This window comes from Heteronotia binoei, chromosome 1 (genome assembly GCF_032191835.1).
Source record: "Heteronotia binoei isolate CCM8104 ecotype False Entrance Well chromosome 1, APGP_CSIRO_Hbin_v1, whole genome shotgun sequence".
Taxonomy (NCBI): domain Eukaryota; kingdom Metazoa; phylum Chordata; class Lepidosauria; order Squamata; family Gekkonidae; genus Heteronotia; species Heteronotia binoei.
Window position 1 is genome coordinate 174799040 of NC_083223.1, and position 22772 is coordinate 174821811.

The 22772-nt window shown below is 41.4% G+C and overlaps 1 protein-coding gene across 1 annotated transcript; it reads left to right on the forward strand.

Moving 5' to 3' along the window:
• Window positions 1–489: 489 nt before the first annotated feature.
• LOC132574811 (latent-transforming growth factor beta-binding protein 1-like) lies at window positions 490–20824 on the forward strand. Its single transcript, XM_060243079.1, has 4 exons — window positions 490–1134; window positions 4983–5053; window positions 13004–13216; window positions 20532–20824. The coding sequence occupies exons 1-4, from the start codon at window positions 500–502 to the stop codon at window positions 20822–20824; spliced, it is 1212 nt and encodes a 403-aa protein (XP_060099062.1). The 5' UTR covers window positions 490–499.
• The last annotated feature ends 1948 nt before the right edge of the window (window positions 20825–22772 follow it).

Sequence of the window (22772 nt, forward strand, 5' to 3'; positions counted from 1 at the left end):
CTGAAGCTTTAGCCCCTTTTATCATGAGATCAAAAGCGACCGCCTCCTAAAACCTACAACAATTCTCTTTTTGAAACTGGATGGCTGTGGGGACGGTTCAACCCTATTTTATACTTTTCCCAATTAGGCCCGGCTCCTTGACGTCATGCCTGTCTAGGATTGGCTGCTCAGATCTGACACTCAAGAGAAGCCACACACCCTTAGAAACTTTTTTTTTGTTAAAGACTTTTTCAGCCTGAACTGGTTTAAAAAGTTATTCCTAACACATGTTTGCGGGCCACTAGCATCTCGGGCAGCATAAATATCTTTTCCGTACGGAGGGAAAAAAGAAAGAGACCCACAAGAAAACACCCTTCCCCCACTTCTCCTCACCTCTCTTAGCTGCCGGTTGGAGTTAAGCTTTCCCCCTTATCCTCGGCTCTAACAATGTTTTGCTACTCCGTGCAACAACTTTTTTGAACTCGCCTCACACGGTGGAAGGGAACATCGGAAGGAACGGATGACAAAAAGAGGTTCTAATGCCCTTTTTTGCCTAGAAAAGAAGGAGCAGCATTCCAGGAAACAGCGCAAAGCGAAAGGAATTACACTAGTACTTTGCAAAACCGGGAACTGTTTCCCCCTTTTGTTTGCATCGAGGGTTTGTGGAGTTTGGCTGGCTGCAAGGATTTTCTCTGCTTTGGAAATGGCTTGGATCAAGTGGTGGTTTCTCCTGTGTGCGTGTATATTTTTGGCCCCAACGTTCGGGGTTTCAGAGAAAGGAAGACTGAGGACGATCACTTATGTGCTGCGCCCCAATCAGTCGGGCACTTCCAGCAGCCGCTTGCAGAGTGGAGGGCAGCAACCGCGCACCACCTTCAATGTGGAGCTGAACACTCGTTACAGCACCCGCGGCGGCGGTAGCAGCAGCAGCACCTTGGAGCGAACTCGCAGGATGAGCAAAGCGAGCAGCCCAAGCATGCAGCTCCGCTTGGGCCCCACCGTACAGCTTCAGCACAAGCCTGCCAGCCACACGCCAGCCTCGTTCAGCAAAGTGGCCAAACCCGGCTCACGCTCCAAGCTTCAGCCGCGCGAGAGCAACAACAGCACCGTCAGTGGGCAGGTTCACCCCAAACCCCATCTGCAGCAGCTGCAGGGGTAAGGTGATGCCAGCTTTTTCCTGCGTGGCCACATAGCGTTCTCCAGTCGAGGGGAGCTCCCAGAGGCTTTGGTCCTGCACGGCGGCCGAATCAGGAAAAGGAGTTTAATGGAATGCAATGCCCAGGGTTTCTCATAGATAGAAGCTTCTCTCCTCTTTAGTGTGTGGCGCCTACTGTAGTTTGAATAACAAAAAAGCCAATCGGGTAGAACTTTTTGTGTTAGTATCTTGCTTCATTAAAGGGGATAGGGAGACCTCAGGATAGGCTAAGGGCAAAATCCATCTGCTTGGCGTGTTTGCAATACTCTGTACCTGGCTAAGAGTACATGAAAGGGAGCGGGATGGAGACAGGAAGCAACAAGACCTCGGTGCTAGGGTGCTTAAAGTGGCTTGAAAAGTTATCGGCTGGCTGTTGTTCCTATAGACTAAGATGGGCGAGGGGTGGGTTTGAATTTATTGAAGTAGGACTTGGCAAGGAGGGGGGGGACCTCTTCAAAATCTTGATTTACCTTCAGATTGCTTACAGAGTTATAGTTCTGTGAAAGGCTGCAGTCACACACACTGAATAACCCATTTCCAATCCACTTTCAGTGCACTTTCCAACTAGATTTTACTGTGTGAACTGGAAAAATCCAGTTGGAAAGTTAATTGAAAATGGATTGAAAGTGGATTATTTAGTGTGTGTGACTGCAGCAGCCCAAAGATTAATACAATGTGGGGCCATTTTGGGTTGATTGTAATTCCTGAAGAGGTAATAAACAGCATACAAAGTATGAGTCAATGCAGAAAGGAGGCCTCTCTTTGTACCTACTCCAAGTAAATGTTCTTCACTGAAGCTGCAGGATTAGCCTGAAATATGTGTGAAATTCATATTTTCTGCACTAAGATTCTTTAACACTAATGCTTGATGAGTGGATGGAGGCACTCTGAGCACCGTCAGAGGCCCTCTTTATTACAACCTACGTGTTCTAAGACTGAACCTTGGTGTTAAAATAGGACTATGGAAGAAGAAGACTGTAGATTTATACCCCACCCTTCTCTCTGAATCAGAGTCTATGAGTGGCTTACAATCTCCTTTATCTTTTTCCTATGGTTTGACCTTTTTCATGCATTGGTAATTATACTTGTTTCTGCCATTTTCCTACCTTAAAAAAAACATCAAACAACTGTTGAGACACATTTCTGCATTACCTGTGTAGTAATATGCCCTGTCAGGGGCCCATGTAACTTCATGCCTTCATATTATGATATCCTCACAGAGTCTCCTGTTCAGTAATAAATTGTAAAATCCCTTGCACCCCTGCAGGTGTTTACATGAGAGATTTTTAGAGATGGGTAAAGTTGAAAGTAACTTGGTGGGGCTAAGGTTGCTGCAGATACATGAGAATAGGCCATAAACAAAAAAAGTTTAGAATTGTTAAACAAAATGAGCATGAGAATAGGTCTCCAATTGCCCATTACATTTTTATTCACATGGATTTTCACATGGTGAGCTAAATATTGACAATTTACTACCCTTTGAACTTCAAAATTTGCCACTTGAGATGTGCCACCTCACTTTTCATAGTGGTGGGTCTGGACATGATCTTGGTTAGTTTTTGAGGTTTTTGCTTCTCTTCATCTAACTGACACTGGGACTGCAATAACCCCCAACAGCCCTACTTTAGCTTAGCCTTAGGGGATATAGCTGAGCATGGTTGGGATCAGGCTCTAATCTTTGTGATGGGGAGGAGAATGTAAGCAGCAGAAACATTAATTTTGAAAATTTGAACTTTTAAATGCTTTATGGTGTTCAGATCACCAATTGTGCATGATCAGCATTTTTGTTTTTGTAGACACAATTCAATGGAATTGTCATGGTTTATTTAAAAAATCAATTAAGATTATTATCTGCTTTCCTGCTTTCTAGAACTCAGGTGGCTTACAATATCAACAGAACAAAAAACACAAAAATACACAAAATATGTAAAAAAGCCCCACAACACACTTGCCAATAAATTGAAAAGAAACTAAAGCCTGCCCCGAATAAAACCATCTTTGGCTGCTTTCTAAAGATTTAAAGTGGTTATTCTGATAATTATGATTTTTAAAACTATTTTTACAAATAAAATATTCCACCTTTCCCCTCAGTTAGGGCCCTTCTGATGGTGAACACTTATAAAAACATTTAAAATCTTTCTTAAAACAGGTGTTAAAATATAAACAGGAAGGAAGATCAATAAGGGAAAGCAAAATGAAACAAAGGTCCTAAATAACTTGGGCCAGAATACTTGAAGCACTTTCTCCTCTTGCTCTATCTAGCCTGCCAGATGAAGTCTTGTTCACAAAGTGAGTCGTAGGTGTCAATCAGAAAGAGAGCATTTTCATTGGTGGCACCTTGCCTTTTGGCTACCCTCTCACTTGAAGCTTACTTGGTACCTACTTTATTGTCCTTTGGGTGTTGAGCCAAAATTTTGACTTAGTGCCATCATTTTTAACTTTTTATGGTATGATTCTAGTCTGAGGCCCTGACTTGGATAGCCTAGGCTAGCCCAGTCTAAGCAAGATCAGCCTTGGCTAGAATTTGGAAGGGTGATCTCCAAGGAATACCAGGGTCATGATGCAGGGGCAGGCAATGGCAAACCACCTCTGAAATGTCTCTTCCCTAAAAAACAAGTCAAGCACGCTACCAAGTAGTGTATAAAGCTAAAAGATCTAGAACTTCTGGCTATTAGACAATCTTCTGGCTGTTAGACTTGGCAGACTTGTCCAGCCTGAAAAATCAGCAGTGGTTAAACATAGCCTAACTCAAACAGGACACAGTATCTTATTCCAAGATACTGTAATGCTGGACAACACATCCAGTTACCATGTCAGATTACACAGGGAAGTCATTGAAATCCATAAACACAATTTCAACAGGAAAGAAGAGAGTTTAAAAATGAATAAGGCATGGCTTCCTGTCCTGAAAAACACAAAATGCTCTACATCATACAACAGCACTACAGATGTTAGAATTTCAACAGCCAATCCATATGCAAAAGAACCTCCTCAGGGAAGCTCCTCCATTAACATGTCACAGCCTGGGAAACCTCTACAAGATAATGATTTAGCCCTACCTTACCTTCCTGAGGAGATATAAATTACCTGCCTACCATCTTCTTCCCACTTTGACATAGAGAGAACTCTAGCCTTCTGTGTTATACCTCTGAGGATGCCAATCGCAGCTGCTGGTGAAACGTTAGGTTCTACAATGCCAAGACCATGGCCATACAGCCCGGAAAATCTACAACTAATAATGTTTTTACTTTGTGAACTGCCTCAAGCAGTGTCTGTGTAGAGATGGCATATAAATTTTCTAAATAAATAAAATAGGCATGAAGGAAGTGCCTTTAGGGTACATACAATGGAAGTGAGGTAAACCCATTAAAAAAACCACAAAAACTTGGCAGGCTAGGGAAGACCCATTTCCTATTGACTGGAGCTTGAGGCAGGAGTGCTTAGGGAACAATGACTGTCTATTATTTAGAATGTTAATAGTTCCCTTCCCTCAGGCTTTAAACTTTTCTCTCCTGCCAACTCTTACCATTCACTACAACTCGCACACATCTGCTGAGTCTCTTATCTTTTAGTCTGTTCTACTTCTTTCTTGCCTTTTTAGCCCATTTTTCTGCTGCTGCCCTCTTTCCTTTGAGGTGAGAAACAATGTCTTTTGCAACAGCCTCATCCCAATGGGGAAAAGAGTGTGTTATTGAATTGCCTGGCAGCTGGGTGTAGAGAGCACTGCATCTGCCTGGGGAATCACTGCTTTGTAAGGAACTGAGGTGAACGCTATCCTTTCTTTCTTTTAAAAAAATTGTTGCTGCAGGGTCAATGTCTGTGGAGGTCAGTGCTGCCATGGCTGGAGCAAAGCTCCCGGCTCTCAGAGGTGTACCAAACGTAAGTAGCCATTTGTGTAATATACTCTCATTCCTTCATTGTGGTTTTTACCCTCATTGTTTAAAATCAGTTCTGGTCTTCTCATGATCCAGTGGCAAGTGGTCATTGGATGGCCTGAAGCAAAGCTGGAGCTTTATTACAGATATTGGTTGCTAGGACCATCCTATGTCAATATCAAACTTTATCCTGGGGGACACAGTAAGGGGCAGTATCCTAATTTCATAACATGGTTTCTGTCTATGTAAGATGACAAGCTCATATATTGGTAATAATGTTTGCACCAGGCAGTACTACATATTTTTATCTTTTCTCTCTATAAAGTATATTTACCCCTACTCCAGGGTTCAACAGGGCTTATCAGTTTTAAGATTCATAACAAATTATGAGTTTATTTATTTGATCTAAAATATTTACATCCCACCTTTCTCCTGAGCACCCCAGGACCCAAGCCACGTATCATATTATTAAAATAGAAATTTTGACTCAAGAAATGTTCCACAAAACAGTGAGAGTGCAGAATGGGTCTGCTATACAGGTAAGTGCAGCAAAACCATCAGCCTACAAAATGTTTTACTTGTCTAACTACCTAGCAACCTGCTTGTCATTTTCAGTAGACTGGGCAACTTCTTTTAAATCATGACTGGCCAAATTATAGGGTAATAGCCCCGTTTGGTTCCTGTATATGGCTGTTGAGTAATTGATTTAGGCCAGAATTTTGGCCTCCCCATCCCCCTTCTAACTTTTTAACTTTTTAAACTATTTTCTGGTTAGAATAGAATAGTTAGTAGCTTTAGTTGCAGTTTCATCTGCAGCACCTTTAACTAGTGGGACCCTGGGGATATGATTGAGGTTGACAGTGGGTATGTTGACTACAGCTAGTGATTGAACTGTAGAGGGGAAGGCACAGGAAAGTGGAAAAGGTTGGCTTAAGAGACGATGAAAGAACTGCAGTGATGGAGAATGTTGCAGGTCTGGGGAAAATACCAATGCATTGTTCTCTGCAATCTGTACAATTTGGGGGTCTGCTTTGTGTTTAGAAATGTTAGCCATCCCTGCTTTAAATGCCGTGGCATTACATAGAAGAATGCATGGTAGTTTCACCTTAAAAACATAGGAGCCTGGCTGGATCAGACCAATGGTCCATCTAGTCCAGCTTCCTGTCTCACAGAGTAGCCAACCAGTTCCTTTGGAGGGTCAACAGTGGGGCATAGAGGCCAAGACCTTCCCTTGATGTTGCCTTCTGGAATTCAGAGGTTTAATGCCTCTGAATGTGGATGTTCCCCTCTGTCTCTGTGGCTAGTAGCCACTGATAGACCTATCCGCCATGAATCTGTCTTAATCCCCTTTTAAAGCTGTGTGTTCTTGTGGCCATCACTACATCCTCTGATAGTGAATAACACATTTTGATCACTCTCTGTGTGTCATTGCTCTGATAAGATTTGTAGCTTAACCACTTCCTTGCTGTATCACTTTTCTGGGTTTTAAAAAATGTATTTAAAGTCTTCTAAAGCTAAAACGGACAGGGAAAGTCTGGGCAGATAGACTGCTGAAAGTTTCATTTGGAAGGCGTGCAGGTAGAGGAAATGGGTCCTGTTGTGCATTTTCTTAGATTCATAAATTCTAAAAGTAGCAAGAGACACATCCTGATTTAGAATAGAAAACCTTAATACAGGCTCCAGCTGATTTCCATGTGTTAGTGAAATACCTCTGGCTCCAAAGTGCTGGCAAGATATTGCACTGCTATTTCTAAACAAAAGATCAGGGCCATTTATACTCTGTGTATTAGTAAGCAGAGTTCCTCAGTTTTAAGCCTAGACTGGCATAACTCCATACGATTGCACTGCTACCCCCCCCCCCCAAATTCTATTCCAAATTATGTGCCATGGAAAGCTAAATTCTGCAACCTGCGTATGCCTATGCAAGCTGAAATAACTTGCACATTATACACACATGCACCTAGTCCTGCCAGCCCTCCCCTCTGCCTGCCTGCCTTTGCCACGCCCCCTCCCTCCCCTTTTGTGTTATTTGTAGTGCTGTAACTTGGCGCCTCGCTCCTGTCCCTGCCTCCCATACACTCAGAGAAAGTGTGACATGACAAGGCTCCCGAGTGAAGCACTGTAACACCGTATGCTCTCTTAAGAGAACGCTTTATGGAAATGCCCCGGTCGAAGTAGCCTGGGTAAGGGGAGGCTGGTGTGCTCCTCTGAGCGTACTGCGCGGGGGGGAGGCAGACCACCTTTGCCCCCCCCCCCCAGCATGCTGAGAGGAGCAATGCCAGCCTCCTTACCTGCTTCAATGCTGGCATCTCCATAAAGCGCTTTCTTAAGAGAGCGCAGGATGTGACGAGGCTTCTCCCCCCTCCTGGAAGGGAGCGGGGAGTGAAGCCTTGTTGCGTCCTGCACTCTCTTAAGAGAATACTTTATGGAGATGCCCGCATCAAAGCGGGTAAGGGGAGGCTGGTGTCGCTCCTTTAAAGTGGCCTTTAGGGTCTGGCTTCCAGATGTCTCATCTAGACTTTCATTCTGCACAGACTGAAAAAAAAATGCTTGTATTTGTTTCTGTATTTACATATGGAAGCAAATCTAATAAATTCCAAATAGAATGTCTTTACTTGTGACTGCATTTGGAAGAAGAAATGTAAAAAATATTTTTATTGAGGACAAATCGTCATCTAGTGCATTCCATTTTGTCTCAGACAACAAATAACCCATCTTGAATGTGTAACAACCAGTGATTTAATGGGTCTGAGCATCTGCCACTGATACATATGTTATTACAACAATACATTTGCATTTTGATGTGCATTCCTTAAGAAGATTCATGCTGAACATTTTATCCTCCGAACAGGAGCTCATGGTTCAAATTTTCCACTCTTTTTTTCTCAAGCACCGAAGGAATCATAGTGCATTACCCCACACAGTGCTTTTCTCTCCTCTTCCACAGTTTCAAGGTTTAGCAGATGCTTCATATTGGTCTGTCAAAATGTTCAATTTCATAATTTAAGTAAAGTCTTAAATATCAGTAGTTGTCATATTGTTATTTTATGTGTCTCTTCCTGGAATGTGATAACTGATGTTGCAGGTAGCCCTGGTAGAAGGGATAAGGCGATATGCCAATGTTATTTCAATCATTTGCCGTAAAAAGAAGGTAATTTATAGATCCCACTGGAGGCTCCTGGCTCGGTTATCTATTACTATCTGGAAGCTGAGGAAATCTCTGTCTAGAATGAAACAACTGTACCTTTCAAATCTAGCCTCAAATGACAATGGCAGAGAGCGATGTAGTTTTATTGAGTTCCACAGTGCTTAACAGATTGGTATACATGAGTTGACAATTAATGCACTGAAAGGAATGGAGAATGTTGATCATTCAACATTTCAAGTTATTGTGATTTTATTTTTATTGTTTCAATAACCCCATAACAAGTTATCATAATAAATATATAGGGTTTGTGGAAAGTAAAGCAAGCTAATGAATACTTCAAGTTCCTTGTGAGACATAAAACATCCAAACTGTTCACAAGTGGAAACATTTAAATTGATAAGTGTTGCTGTGAAAAGCCATAACTCATTGCCACAATTTGAGTTAAAACTGGTTCTTGTTCCTAAATTACATGTTCAGTATCTTGATCTTTACCTGGTCTCTGTTTTAGGTGTGAAGTACTATTTTGCTTACTTGATAATGTTTTTATGCAGTAGTTTTATGCTTTTCTGATTGTCTTCCCAAGATACTGTGGTAAATACCAAGGCTGAGATTAGGGGTGTGCACACACACACAAATCAGTATTTTTCAAGTTTATATATATCGAACCTGAAAATACAGGTAGTGCCCAGTATTCCCAAATCCCAACTTTGGTATCATATTGGGATTCAAGAAATATTTGGGATTGCCCATTTTTTTGGCTCCATTATACTGTGTGTGGACCTTTATAGTCAATAGTCCCCTTAGGCTGTAATGGAGAATCTGTCTTGGGTTCTGGAGAGGCTGTTTTCTGAGGTTGAGGCACACATTTGCTGGTGTCTCTCGTAAACCACCCCCCTCCAATTTAAACAAGATTTGGCCAAGAGGTTCAATTCTGTGGGCCCCAGAGGAAGGTGCCCCCATCCTCCATTGTTTCCAGTGGAGGAAAAAAGTTGTTTAAAGGAATGTGGTCCACAGTAAGTGAACTCCAAAGGGAATTAAAGGGTCCAATAAATACTTATAAGGAATTTCTTGGATATTTTTTCAGCTTGGTTTATACTGAGCGCACCCATCTGAGATTGCAGAACTTGGATCGAATATTTATTGTATGTGGTTTGTTAACGGTCAGATTTTCTTTGTGGATTTATTAGTGATTTAGTAAGAGATGAAGTATTTCCTAAAAAACATACTAGTGCCTTGAAAAAATCTTGTTGTTGACCAGTTGGACACCCTGAAATCTCTTTGATATGTTTTCCAAAGCCTTTCTTGTAAGGGCTAGAAAGAATGGCTGACAGCATGTGTGGATGCTTCTGTCTAGAAGTCCAAGATACTTTTAACTTATAAAGGGAGAAGGGTTGCTGATTTGATAGTCTTTAAAAGGAGCAGCTGATCTGTTATTTTTAGGTATAACTAGTAGGGCTTTGTGATAGGGGAAGTCTCTTCCTGGCTATTTACCAAGGAAGACAAGCAGTGTCCAGAAGAGACTTGCTAATCTGAGGAGTATTTTAATGTGGACTACAGCAGCGTGTAGCAGGGAAAGGAGACCACCTCAAGCCAGCCTGAATCATAACCATATAATTTGGCCCATGATTCTGCAGTCCGAGAAGGAAAAAGAGTCTTTGGGGAGAATGCTGTTGACCTCTTAAGTGCAGCAGATGTCCTTGGACACAAGAACACTTTTCAGATTAAAGACCAGCAGCCAATCACAAGTCATTTACAAAGTTTAATTCTGGGTATAAACTTTCATGTGGATGCACACTTGTTCAGACACACTGAAACAAACGTCTTCAAGCCTTAAATATAGATAGAGAGAGGGTGGAAGGTGGGGGGTTAGTGGCCAGGAAGGGCTAGTTAGAGTCAAGATGTACAAGGAATTGAGGAATAAGTATAGCTAAGAATGAATTAAAGCAGATGGTAAGAAGATCCATGAATGGCAGCAAATTAGCATACAAATAAAAGAGTTAACAAACAGATGTGAGAACTAAGTTTGAATGGCATCTTTAAGACCAACAACATTTAATTCTGGGTATAAGTGAGAATAGAGTGACTTAGGGAGACCTGTTTGGGAGTAGTATGTGCGAAAAGGATCTAGGGATCTTAGTGGATCATATGCTGAACATGAGTCTACAGTGTGATGTGGTGGCTAAAGAGGCAAATGCAGTTTGGGGCTGTATTAACAGAAGTATAGTGTTCAGATCATGTGAAGTGATGGTATCGCTTTATTCTGTTCCGGTAAGACCTCACCTGGTGTATTGTGTTCAGTTTTGGGCACCACATTTTAAGAAGGATATAGACAGGCTGGAACAGGTCCAGAGGAGGGAAACAAAGATGGTGAGAGCTTATTATTATTATTGGAGACCAGATCCTACAAAGAAAAGTTGAAGAAGCTGGGCATGTTTAGCCTGGAGAAGAGGCTGCAGAGAGGTGATATGATCACCATAGTCAAGTACTTGAAGGGCTGTCATATATTTTCTGTGGCCCCAGAAGGTTGGACCAGAACCAATGGGTTGAAATTAAATCAGAAGAGTTTCCAGCTCAACATTAGGAAGAACTTCCTGACAGTTAGAGTGGTTCCTCAGTGGAACAGGCTTCCTCAGGAGGTGGTGGGCCCTTTTTAAATAGAGGTTGAATGGCCATCTGACAGCAATGCAGTTCCTGTGAATTTAGGGAAGGGCGGTATTTGTGAATTTCCTGCATTGTGCAGGGGATTGGACTAGATGACCTGGAGGTTCCTTCTAACTCTGTGATTCTATGATTCTGTGGTTAGCATAGGTAGATGTACACTTCTTCAGATAGATTAAAGCAGACTTCCTCAAGCATTGCATATAGGCAGAGAGATGGTGGGGGGTTAGTTGCCAGGAAGGGCTTATTAGAGTCAAGATGCAGAAGTAATTGAGCAGTAAATAGAGCTAAGATTGGATTAACGCAGTTGGTAAGACCTGTGAATGGCAACAAATTAGCACACAGATAATAAATGAGGTAACAACAACAGATGTGAGAACTTTGAAAGCATTGACACCTTTAAAACCAGCTAAATTTAATTCTGGGTATAAGTGAGAACTGAGTGACTTAGCATGTGTAGTGAGATAAGAACCAGATAAAAAAACTTATATTCAGAATTAAACTTTGGCTGATTTTGCACTCACCTTTCTCCGGGGCAGGCTTCCATTTCTGGGAGGAGCAAACTGGCAATTTCGTACCAGTTGCTCCACACCGGCATTTTGCGCAGGGCAAACCCGCGATTTGCCCCGCTGTAGTGTAAACCTGTTTTTTCAGGTTTATACTGCGGTTGGGCAAGTTGTGAGTTTGCCCTGTGCAAGATGCCGGCGCGGATAAACTGGTGCGAAATTGCCAGTTTGCTCCGCCGAGAAACGGAAGCCTGCCCTGGAGAAAGGTGAGTGCGGAATCAGCCTTTGTTGGTCTTAAAGATGCCACTGGACTTAGACTTTGACTACATTTACCTGCTTGTAAAACTGACCAAGGTTTCCCTGTTGTCTGCCATTTTCAGATTTCAGCACAGTTGCTGTCTTGCTAGAGTTCAGTTAATGTTGGGTTCCATCTGCTGACAGTTAGGGAAATGACTGGATAGTTCTCTTCAAAACACTTTGGTGTTGTTGATGTAATGTTAAAAAACCCCCCAACCTTTTGTTAATCCAGGAAAACCTAGCAGATACATTAACTCACCATAAGCCTCAAGACAAGTTTTTTGTTGTGTTGAGGCTATTACTACAATTATGGAGGGAAAGGTCTGAATCAAAAATAGATAAGGCCTCCCAGCATTTGAAATAATTAATAAAAAGTAGTTTTCCCCTGTAGCTAGAAAATAAAGGTCTATTTGGTTGTGAAAAAAGTACCACTGTTCATCTTGAACATTTCATTATTTTCTGTTATATCATTGATTTAATACTACATAATCAGAGACTGGATAAATAGCATATACTGTGTTCCAGTAATTCAAATTGTGTTCTTGTGCATGCATATGTATGCACATGTGCACACATGCACACTACTGTAGTTCTTTAATGCCCTGCAATAAAACACAGTGATTGGTTTATTGATTTTTGCCAACCTTACCCAGCTGGTCCATACCTTTGGGTGCTGATAGTGTTCCCCACATTGTTGCTATAATAAACTTACTTCTGACACGTTAGAAATAACTGGTAGAACAGTCTGTTGCAGAATATCCATTAATCCTGCCTATCAGTGAACTCTAAACCCAGGTTAATAGAGATTTTTGAATTTCTGTATTGGTATGTTGGCAGGGGGCTTTTCATTGGAGGATGGGGGGGGGGTTAAAACCTCTTTTTCCTTCTTAGTCCTTATCTAGATTGGATTCTCCATGATTACTGTGTATAGGGATTAAAGATAACGCCTTATGTAGTAGCCTGTGTCTGCAAAATCTCAAGGATTATTAATCACCTGGCAGGTTCATTTTAGGGTTGTTTCAGCCTACACTAATAAAACTCACTGCAGAGTGGCAATAGTCATTAGAGAACTATTGCATAATAGGAACATGAGGTCATTGTTGGGATCCAGCATAGTGATTAAGTTTCTGTCACTCACTAGAAATATTCCAGAGTGCAGTAATTGTTGTGGCTTGGTTAGCATTTACTTCACTAATGGATTTCCTATTTTAAGAATAATTAGCAAATTTTCAAATAGTACAGTTTTCCTTATTGTGGTATGCTGTTTGCAGTCTGAATGCTTTGGGTTTTTTTTTTTCCTTAGGAGCACAAGATTAAAAGGGCATTGCTTTAGCTTCATTCCTAGAGGTCATGTTTATACAACCATGGATGTCACTACAGGAATGCATCAGATGTTTTGAAACGAGCCAGCTAAGAATTCCAGCAATGACGCACACTTTTATTAGATGCGTATTTAGGAAAAAGAATTCCCTTTGCCTTCACAGTTATGATAAGGGCAAAGCTGTATGGAAGAAGATAGAAATGGTTGCAATATTTCTTCCTCTAACAACTAAGAAGTGTAGAAGAACTCCCTCCCCACCCCCCCTGCATTAAGTGTCCAAATGTAGGCATTTGTTTTCTTCATCTGATGAGATGATTCTCCATAATCATGGATTTGGAACTTGAGTATTTATTAAAATATAATAATATGCTTTTTAATGTATGAGCTGGGAAAGACATGAGTTCTGAGCATTTAAAAATGCTATAAACAGTAAAGCTGAGTAGGTTAAAGTGGAGATTCAGAATGATTGAAGGGAGAAGAGGCTGAAAAACAGGAACCTGTGACAGAAACAGAGGAGAGGAGAAGGACTGAAGTTGAAAAAAGGGAAAAAATCAGGGAAAAAGACAAGCTACACTTAGGGCCAGAAGGTCTGTGATTTGTTAGCTGGAAAGGAGCGGACAGGCCCCTATGAAGGCTGGGCTGCTGTGGATCAGGGAGGTTAAAAGTGCAACAGGCAAGTAGGTAGAGACTGGACTTCACACACTGATTCAAGTTGTCAGACAAATCTCTTTAATTCTTTTACTTATCTTTGTTTAGGTAGTGTAATGCTGCTGAACTAATTTGCCTTAGATTTACGCTGCTATAATAACAATAACTTAAAGAGACGGATCCAGTGATTTTAGAAGAAGACTGCAGATTTATACCCCGCCCTTCTCTCTGAATCAGAGACTCAGAGCAATTTACAATCTCCTATATCTTCTCCCCCCCAAACAGACACCTTGTGAGGTGGGTGTGGTTGAGAGAGCTCTTACAGCAGGTGTCCTTTCAAGGACAACTCCTGAGATTGCTATGGCCATTCCAGCAGCTGCAAGTGGAGGAGTGGGAATCAAACCTGGTTCTCCCAGATAAGAGTCCACACACTTAACCACTACACCAAACTGGCTAGGTTAGTCAAACAAAAATCTTGAATTTAAGGATTAATGACATGGTGAAATTCTAATTTGTCCTTGCAGAACATTTATGCATGAATATAGCCCTACTTGATCCCTTAAAATAAATTTGGCTGTTTTTCTGAATTCTGTGGAGGATGAATTTTACCCACAAAGTTAAAATGAGCTGGAAAATGATACAGGGTTGGATATGGACTATTAATGGAAGAAGTTCATGAAACACCTCTCTCTGTCTTCCTCTTATAGCCCTGCAGTTTCCTCCCTTCCCTTAAAAGTTGCTCCTGCAGACTGTCAGGCACAGAGAAAAATGTGGCATAGGGGAGCTGAAGAGGGAATGGGCAGAAATTGCCCCCTTTCTTGTAAGAGTTTTTTCTCTGCTAATGAAAGAGGGGTAGCGAGTGAGTGATTTCTGCACTCTTTCCCCAAGGGTTTCTTGATCCTCAAGAGCAGTTTTTCAGGAGACTACAGAGGGAGGAAATAAATATCCATTCTATAAACTCCTTCCATTCATAGCATATAATATCTAAGTCACATTTCATGCAGCATTCATTACATTCTAATTTTAAAAAGCAGAATAGAATCAAGGCTTTCCTGATAGTTCACTAGTGATCCTGTTAGAAGTATAATGGTTGATGTCAGGCCTCTGCCTGAGCAACCATCTCTTTGGCTGTGCATTCAAGTGGCTTATATTTCTCTTGTTGCATCCTGTTTTCTTGAGCGTATGTTCCCTGAACAGATGAAGAGCAAAACTTCATTTGCAGTTGTATATAAGTAGTAAATAAATATAAAAATCTATCCCGGTGTTATAGTATGTCAAAAGTTTTGATCACATGTTTATTATGATTATTCTGCCTTTTTGACCATTTTGAAAAAAGAAATGCCCTTTTGCAAAGCTAGCTTTATTTATCCTGTGGATGAAATGCCATTGGGTGATTAACATGTGGAATTCACTGCCACAGGAGGTGGTGGCGGCCACAAGTATAGCCACCTTCAAGGAGGGTTTAGATAAAAATATGGAACACAGGTCCATCAGTGGCTATTAGCCACAGTGTATGTGTGTATATAAATTTTTTTGCCACTGTGTGACACAGAGTGTTGGACTTGATGGGCCGTTGGCCTGATCCAACATGGCTTCTCTTATGTTATGTTCTTATGGTTAGAAAGTGATTCAGATCTGTGGACTGTGCTATATTTTTCCTGTATGCCTTCTCTCTTGAAATGAATGGGTTTGTGTTTCATGTGAAGTTTGGAAGCTTGCTGCTTATTTTGAAACTGAGAACCTTGACCCTTGAGTGGTATCAGGGCTCATGTGATACATACACTTGTGTTTACCATATAAACATGTATGCAAGAGGACAGGTTCATCAAGGGTTTTATGGTAGTATGACTCCTTAGCTTTTCTTTAGTCACCCATATGAAATCCAGGGAGGGAAGGAGGCATAGGCTCATCAGTTTTTTGAAGCTAAGCAGGGTTGGTACTTGGAATGGAGACCACCAAGGAAGATTCGGCAGTAAGTCCAGTGGCAAACCATCTCTGTTTCTCACTTGCCTTGGAAGCCCCTTGCTGGGGTTGCCATATGTTGGCTGTGACAGAACAGCATTTGACACCCTTGTACCATCCAGACTGAAATAACTGAGAGCAGCAGATGCAGTTTACAAGTCTTCAGGCAGCTACTGATGACCTACTGCATAATGTAATTGTGTTACCTTTGAGAATATGTTGCAGTTCTTAGGCGATAGTGCCTAATTCCCAGAGCAACAAACAGTGCTCCAATGAGGGCCATATTAGCAAAATGGAAGGGGTTAGAGAGACTATAGAGGATTGTGATGCATGCATATCCATTACTTTAGTAAGCTCCCTTTAAGCTCCCCACAATTCCACTTTGCTGCACCTTTCTTCATGCTGAAGTCATATTTGTGATTGAATGCAGGACAGGTAAGTAATCCTGTTTGCTTTGTTACTCAAGATTAATAATGTAGTCTTGAGTTACTCCTAGTTCAGTGAGACTGAAATGTCTGATTGGGCATATGTCTGGAGCATCTTACTAAAAGGTGACTTTTTAATAATCATGAGGATGGCAGTCCATTTTTACCCTGAACTAAAATTGGAGCCCAACATTTTATTAATGGATGATCTGTACCATTTGCTATTATAACTTCAGTAGAAGGGCAGCTGGGAATTGCTATAAGACACAATTGCAGTCTTTTCTCACCTGCTGTCAGTGATCACATAAAAACAATTTGACTCATATTTCTTCTCTCATATGGGAATTAGACATGCTGCTGCTTGTTTGTGTTTTGAAACCAGATGGTAGAATAGGAGAGTTCTGTGTAATGCTCCATAGGCTTCATATATGTATGTATATAACTTTCGTAATGCATTCTGGAGTAACTTAACAGTTCAGTTGTATGAATTAAATTATAAAGCATTAAAACAAGGAGGTAATATATTCAAAGACAGCTAACATGAGTACTTTTTCATTGTTAACCAGAACTGTGCAAGTGCCTTAATCTTAGACAGCCAGAGATTTTGCACTCAGCTTACCCCGCTGTCACATTCCTTTTCTCCGCGCAGCATCCTTCGGATTTCCCACTATCTGCTCCGGAGCTGCAGCAAACATCGCAATTTTTGTGGGACAAATGGCAACTGGTTTTTAGTGGTTTCCATTTGCTGTGTGAAAACCGCAATGTTTGCTGCAGTTCCGGAGCAGATAGTGGGAAATCTGAAGGACGCTGCGCGGAGGAGAGGAACGTGACAGCAGGGTAAGCTGAGTGTGAAATCGGTCAGGTTGCTATTTTTAGAAGGGAAGTTTTATGCTAGCAGGCTTACTATAATAGTTTACTACATGGCCTTCATCAAAAGGAATGCATGAAATACATTAAAACAAGTTAGTGAATTCATACTGGAGTGTGTGGGTGTGTGGAAAACTAGGACTTTGCTTGGGTGCAGTATAGTGCATTCAGCTATAAAATATATTGTTTGATGCTCCAAAGCAATAGACAGTTGATGTTGTGTGAAGGGACTTTTAGTACCCATAAATATCTCTGCATTTGTAAAATATAGATTTTAAAAATTAATCTGCCTGCTGTTTTTTTTATTTATTTGAATGGGGCTGAAGTGTTTTGGGTAAGAGATCAAATCAGTGACAGTATTACTTCACAAAACCCTCTCAGGCTGAGCTAGAAAGGCTTCAAAATGACTTGAATGAAGCTGGTGTCTTGAACTGCCACATGCTAATGCAATAATCTCTTTTAATTCTCACCCAAGTTAATTGTTATGGCTTAGCAGGTGTTAGGCTTCTCTTGGCTTTTGAGAACTTGTCTGGCCTAGCCAGTCCTTGACAGTATGTTCTATATGCTGAAAGATCCCTTGAGACAGGGAGGACAAAAGAACACTAAGGTTAGAGTATGTATTATTTGTCTGAGATCTGAAAGCAATCTGATAGTTGGAAACAACAATTGGTTTGTAGTCCAGATGGAAAATGGCCTGCCAAATTCCTTATTGTGTAAAGCTGATTTCAAAGAGGAAACTGTACTTGATTTGTTTTGGGGGTGTACTCTATTTCTTTAAGAATCAGGAAGACATTTGAAAGAGTCTTTTCAGCTATTTTTTTCCTGTTCCTACTTTAGGAGGAAAGATGTCAGTTTTCTAAAAGAAAAACACAATAGAAGTAATAGATAGCATATAGGATTAAAAACGTTAAACACAGTTTTTAATTCAATCTTTTCAGATGTGCTGTTGATACAAAGGGAATAATGTAATACATATAACATCCATATCTCCCCCAACTTAGAGAGATGCAAGATTGGGCTGTTAGTTTTCTTACTTCATTGGATTCTAAGCTGTTTTCATAGAAACAATACATAGTATTTATATAGTGTTCAAAATAAGTTCTTCACATATATTGTCATATTAAACTTCACAACAGCCCTGTGATGTAGGCTACTATGACAGATGGGGGACTGAAAGAGGAGTTGCTTGCAGGAGTCTGGCTGTGAGAGGTTTGACCTGCAACCTTCACTGTTCATTGCTATACATCTGCTGAAAATGCCAGGAAGTTTTGTAGTTAAGCTACAGTTATTATCTAAAACTGAACTCCATGGTTTTAGCAATGTTTGAGCATACTTACCCTAACACCATATTGTGTTTTTTCCTGCCTGCTCACCAAACATTTGCCAAGAGGTGTTGTTCATCAACATCTTTCCTTCTACACTGGTCAACATGCTGGTTCAGAAGATGATGAACACTGAGAGAGTTCCATCTATATATGTAGTTGGACTGATTATATCCTTCCATCTGCAGAGGCTTCAGGGTGCTTTGCTGATCATCAACTGATAAGCTAGTTTCTCAGCTAGTTTTGTCTGTCTCTTCTCATGGCAAGTATCAAGAGTACTGTCTTATGCTGCCAAAATATTCCCTAACGCCCCATGTTTTGCTCACATCCAGGATCAACTTTTGTGGTTGAAAAGGAGATGAAGGGTTGTATAAATACTCCAGAATTTTCCTAAAAGGGTAGAGGATGCAGATAATTTTCTTTCCTGCTCTCCCCTTCTACCTTTAGAGCTCCCACTGTATCTGTATGCAGGAAACCCATTTAGCACAGATATGTTGTTAAGGGTTTCAGGACTTGCCATTGTGGTATGGTGGATAGATTGTCAGTCTAGGAGCCAAAACAGTGCTTTAAGTTCTGTGTTCAGGACTTTTCACATTTAAAAAAATGAGTGTAGTTATCAGGTATACAGAGACCTGATTTGTATCAAGACTGTGGTGTAAGGGGAGGTGATTTAAGTGTTCCCTCTCCACTATTATCCCCGTGTAAATGACTCCAGATGGACAGCTGAATTAGTACCCATATTTTTGAGGGGTGTTAGTAAAGCATCTGAGTCTACAGTATATGGCTTTGGCTTAGTAGGGTCATAATTGTGCAGGACTGCCTTTGTGTGTTCTAGGCAGAATTCCCACAAAGCAGGCTTTGTTGGTGCTTGCTGTGCACCTGCAGTGATGTAATCTACACAGTGACACAAAAATATGCAGCCTCCTATTCAGGATTTACAGGCAATTTTCTTTGTCAGCAACCGGAAGCACTGGTGGGGAGGATCTTTTACTTTAACATTCTAAATAGTCAACTATGCAGATAAATAAATATGTACATTGGGCCTATACTGCCTAAAAACAGATAGTTCTTCAAACTTTGGAGACTCCCCAGGTTTGCAGAAAAATCTGAAAACATTTTAAAATACTTTTTTTTGGGGGGGGAAGGGGGGCATTAAATCCCGTCTAAAACAAAAGCATTTTTGCACTTGTGCAGACAACGCATCTACCTCTGCCTGCTCTTCTGTCAGTAGGTCTGATGGCACAGGTGGCAGGGATGATGATGGTGGGGTGAGGCAGGGAACCTTGACAGGCCTGATGTTGAAGGCTAAGTGCCACACTAGTCTCACCTGAATCAGTGGCTGCGGTGGGAGGTAGCTGGGAGCCACATTGGTCCTGGTGCTGGCAGCAGTGATGGAGGAAGGAGAAGAAGCTGTGGCAGGCCTGATGACAGAGGCTAACATCTGCACTGGGCCGCGTACTGGTGGTGCTGATAGTGGTGAGTTGGAGCCTCAGCAGGTCTGGCAGAGGCGGTGATGGGGGAAGGGGAGAAAGAAACTGCACTGGTCCCAGCAGTGTAGGCCAGGAGTTGCTGCTCTGGGCCTATTGGCAATGGGGGGTTGCCAGGAGCTGCGGCAGCCCCATATATTGTGTAATTCATGAAGGGAGGCTTAAATATTTTTTGTTAGTATGAAATCCAGGCAACTGAAACGTGGAGAGACTGCCTTTTTTATTTGTTGCAGGTATCAACACTTGCTTTTCTTCTTGTATTGTTCTTGACCTACACTTCTCTAAATAGGGACTTTGCATTTATGATATAGCTTTTTACCCCATGGAAGTACTTAGGTTATCATAACAGGTACTTCCAGGTTACAAAACGTGTTTAATAGTCCAGTACTCAGAGCATGATTTGGGACATGAACATTATGCATGCATTGTAGACTGGCGAATCTCTAAATTACTACCAGCAGCATAATTACAATCAGTTAATATCTATTTACAAGCAATCAGTTGGTATTGTTTAACCTCATAATCAATGTTCCCTCTAAGCTGTAGAGTCTTGTGAGCAAAAATTCTACTTTGTGAGCTACTAGCATTAAAGTTGTGGGCTACTGCATAAATTAGTGTGCTCTGGGGTCATCCTTCCTGAGCTAAGACAAAAATGTGGGAGCTGGAAACTAAAAATCTATGAGCTAGCTCACGCTAACTCAGCTTAGAGGGAACACTGCTCGTAATTTACTGTTAAGGGATATGTTTGCTTGAAAATCCTGTAATGCTTAGTTTGTATTATGGAGAATTTTTACTTGTTCCATTCATTTTTTGTTTTGTTTGTTTCTCATCTTTTTCCTAGCTAACTGTTCACCACCATGCCAGAATGGTGGGATGTGTTTGCGACCACAGCTCTGTGTATGTAAACCAGGAACAAAAGGTAGCAGTTGTGAGGATACTACAAAGCAAGAAACCACTTTACTGGGGGGACCAGGTCCTGCGACTCCACCATGGCCTATTCCTCAGCGGTCTGTTCAGCAGTCCTACTCAAAGAAGGTGCAGGTCCAGCAGAAGGTCAATCCCATGGCCCAGATGACTTTCACACTCAAGCAGAAACCCTCTGGTGGATTACCACAGCAAATGCAGTCACAGTAAGTCATTTTGCCTTTATTCTGTTCAGAAAACAAAAACTTGTTGGGGGGGGTTAATTACTGTTTTTTTATATATATATATTTTGTGACTTACTGTGCAATCCTGTGTAGAATTACTTAAATCTAAGCCAACTGAAATCAGTGCATTTAGACTGGAGTAACTCAGCACAGGATTGCTTTGAGGTCTTTTATCTGTAATTAAGAACTTGGAACTTTCTTGATTCTTTCCCAGTGTTGAAGGTTATGTGGATGCTGTGGTAAGTATTGAAAGTGGTTTTTTCATAACTAGTCCATGTTAGTAAATTGTAGCTCAGTACTCTTGTGTGGGAGTGCTCCAACACTATTGACAACTGCTTACTGGAGGATGTAGTGGTGGCAATTAGTGTTTAGCCAATTCAGTTCACTGTTGACAAAAGTTGCTCTTATCATCTAGAGCAGCTCTGGTGGCTTCTGCTGTTACTTTCAACTAGGCCTTATTTTCATTTAAGCTTAATTATTTGTTGCCTTATGTGGAGCTGTTTTTTTTATAGCTGTACTGCAGAAAAATAAGCCAGCACAGTTTTCATATATGTCAGAGTCAGACCCTGAAAGAGCTGCTGTAACCTTTAAGGGCAGCATAGAAGGGAAATTGGATCACTGCAGTGAATGAATAAACAAAGAAATGAGGAGAAAGATTTAACTGCTAAGATGGTGTTCTGTTTTCATACAAATTCAACATGGAAAAAAATCTAATCCTAATTTTTTTACCTTTTAAAATAAAGAAGAAGGACGTGTATCTGGATGTCATACTGGTCCCTTATGGTCAAACTATCCGCAGGTGGCTGATGTATGGAATAGCTTTAGTACCTTTTCTTTTGGCAAGAGTTTCCAAACGTTTGACTAGTATAAATATCTGCTTGTATCGAAAGGGATGAATTTAACTGGGTTGAGCATAATGGCAATTATAGCATTATTATAGTAAGCAGGCTTTGTCCAACATTTTTTTGGTAATTTTTATTTATTATGTAATTAAGGGGTACAGAAACAAAAGGGGGGAAAGGAATAGCAAAAAGTCATTCAGCATTGTTCACCAGATGCATTTACATTTTCCATTTACTGAGCAGGGCTGGCGTGTTCATTGAGCCACAGTAGGTGGCTGCTGGGAGTGCTGGTTTGGGCCCGCCCTCTCAGCTGTGTTTCTAAACGGACTGAAATAGTCCACTTAGAAGCAATAGTGAGCCTCCCTGTGTCTGCGTGCATGCTGCTGCTGCCCACCATCGCTCTGCCTCTCACGTCACAGATGCAAGAGGCAGAGAAACAGGCAGCAGCTGAGCACAAGCTGACAGTGGGAACCTCGCTGCAGCTGCACTCACCCTTCCTGGTGCTAATGAAGGGGTGGTGGTGGTGCCTTGCCTGGGATGTTGGCCTCGGGCTGGTATCCTAGTGCTGCCACTGTTACTGAGGTCAAAATTTTATTATATAAAATAAGTGTAATAGATACATCTATTATGTACTTCATATGTAGGAACCTTTCAGAAACTAATCGGCAAAATTGGACTAGTGAAGAAAATTGGACTGCTTCCGCTGTTCTAGACTTAGAATCATAGACCCTCCATGGTCATCAACCCCCTGCACAATGCAGGAACTTCACAAATACCTCCCCCCACACATACATCCCCAGTGATCCCTGCTCCAAGCCCAGAAGATAGCAAAAACATCCAGGGTTCCTTGCTAAACCGGCTTTGAGAAAAATTGCTGACTGACCCCAAAGTGGCAAACAGCATTTCCCTTAGCATGTAAGAAAGGGCCACAAGAACTAAGCACTGATGCAACCCCTCTTGCCCTCCTTCCCATTATCTGCCTAATTCACAGAGTCATCATTGCTGTTAGATGGCCATCTAGTTTTTGTTTAAAAACCTCCAAGGAAGGAGAGCCCACCGCCTCCCAAGGAAGCCTGTTTCACTGAGGAACCG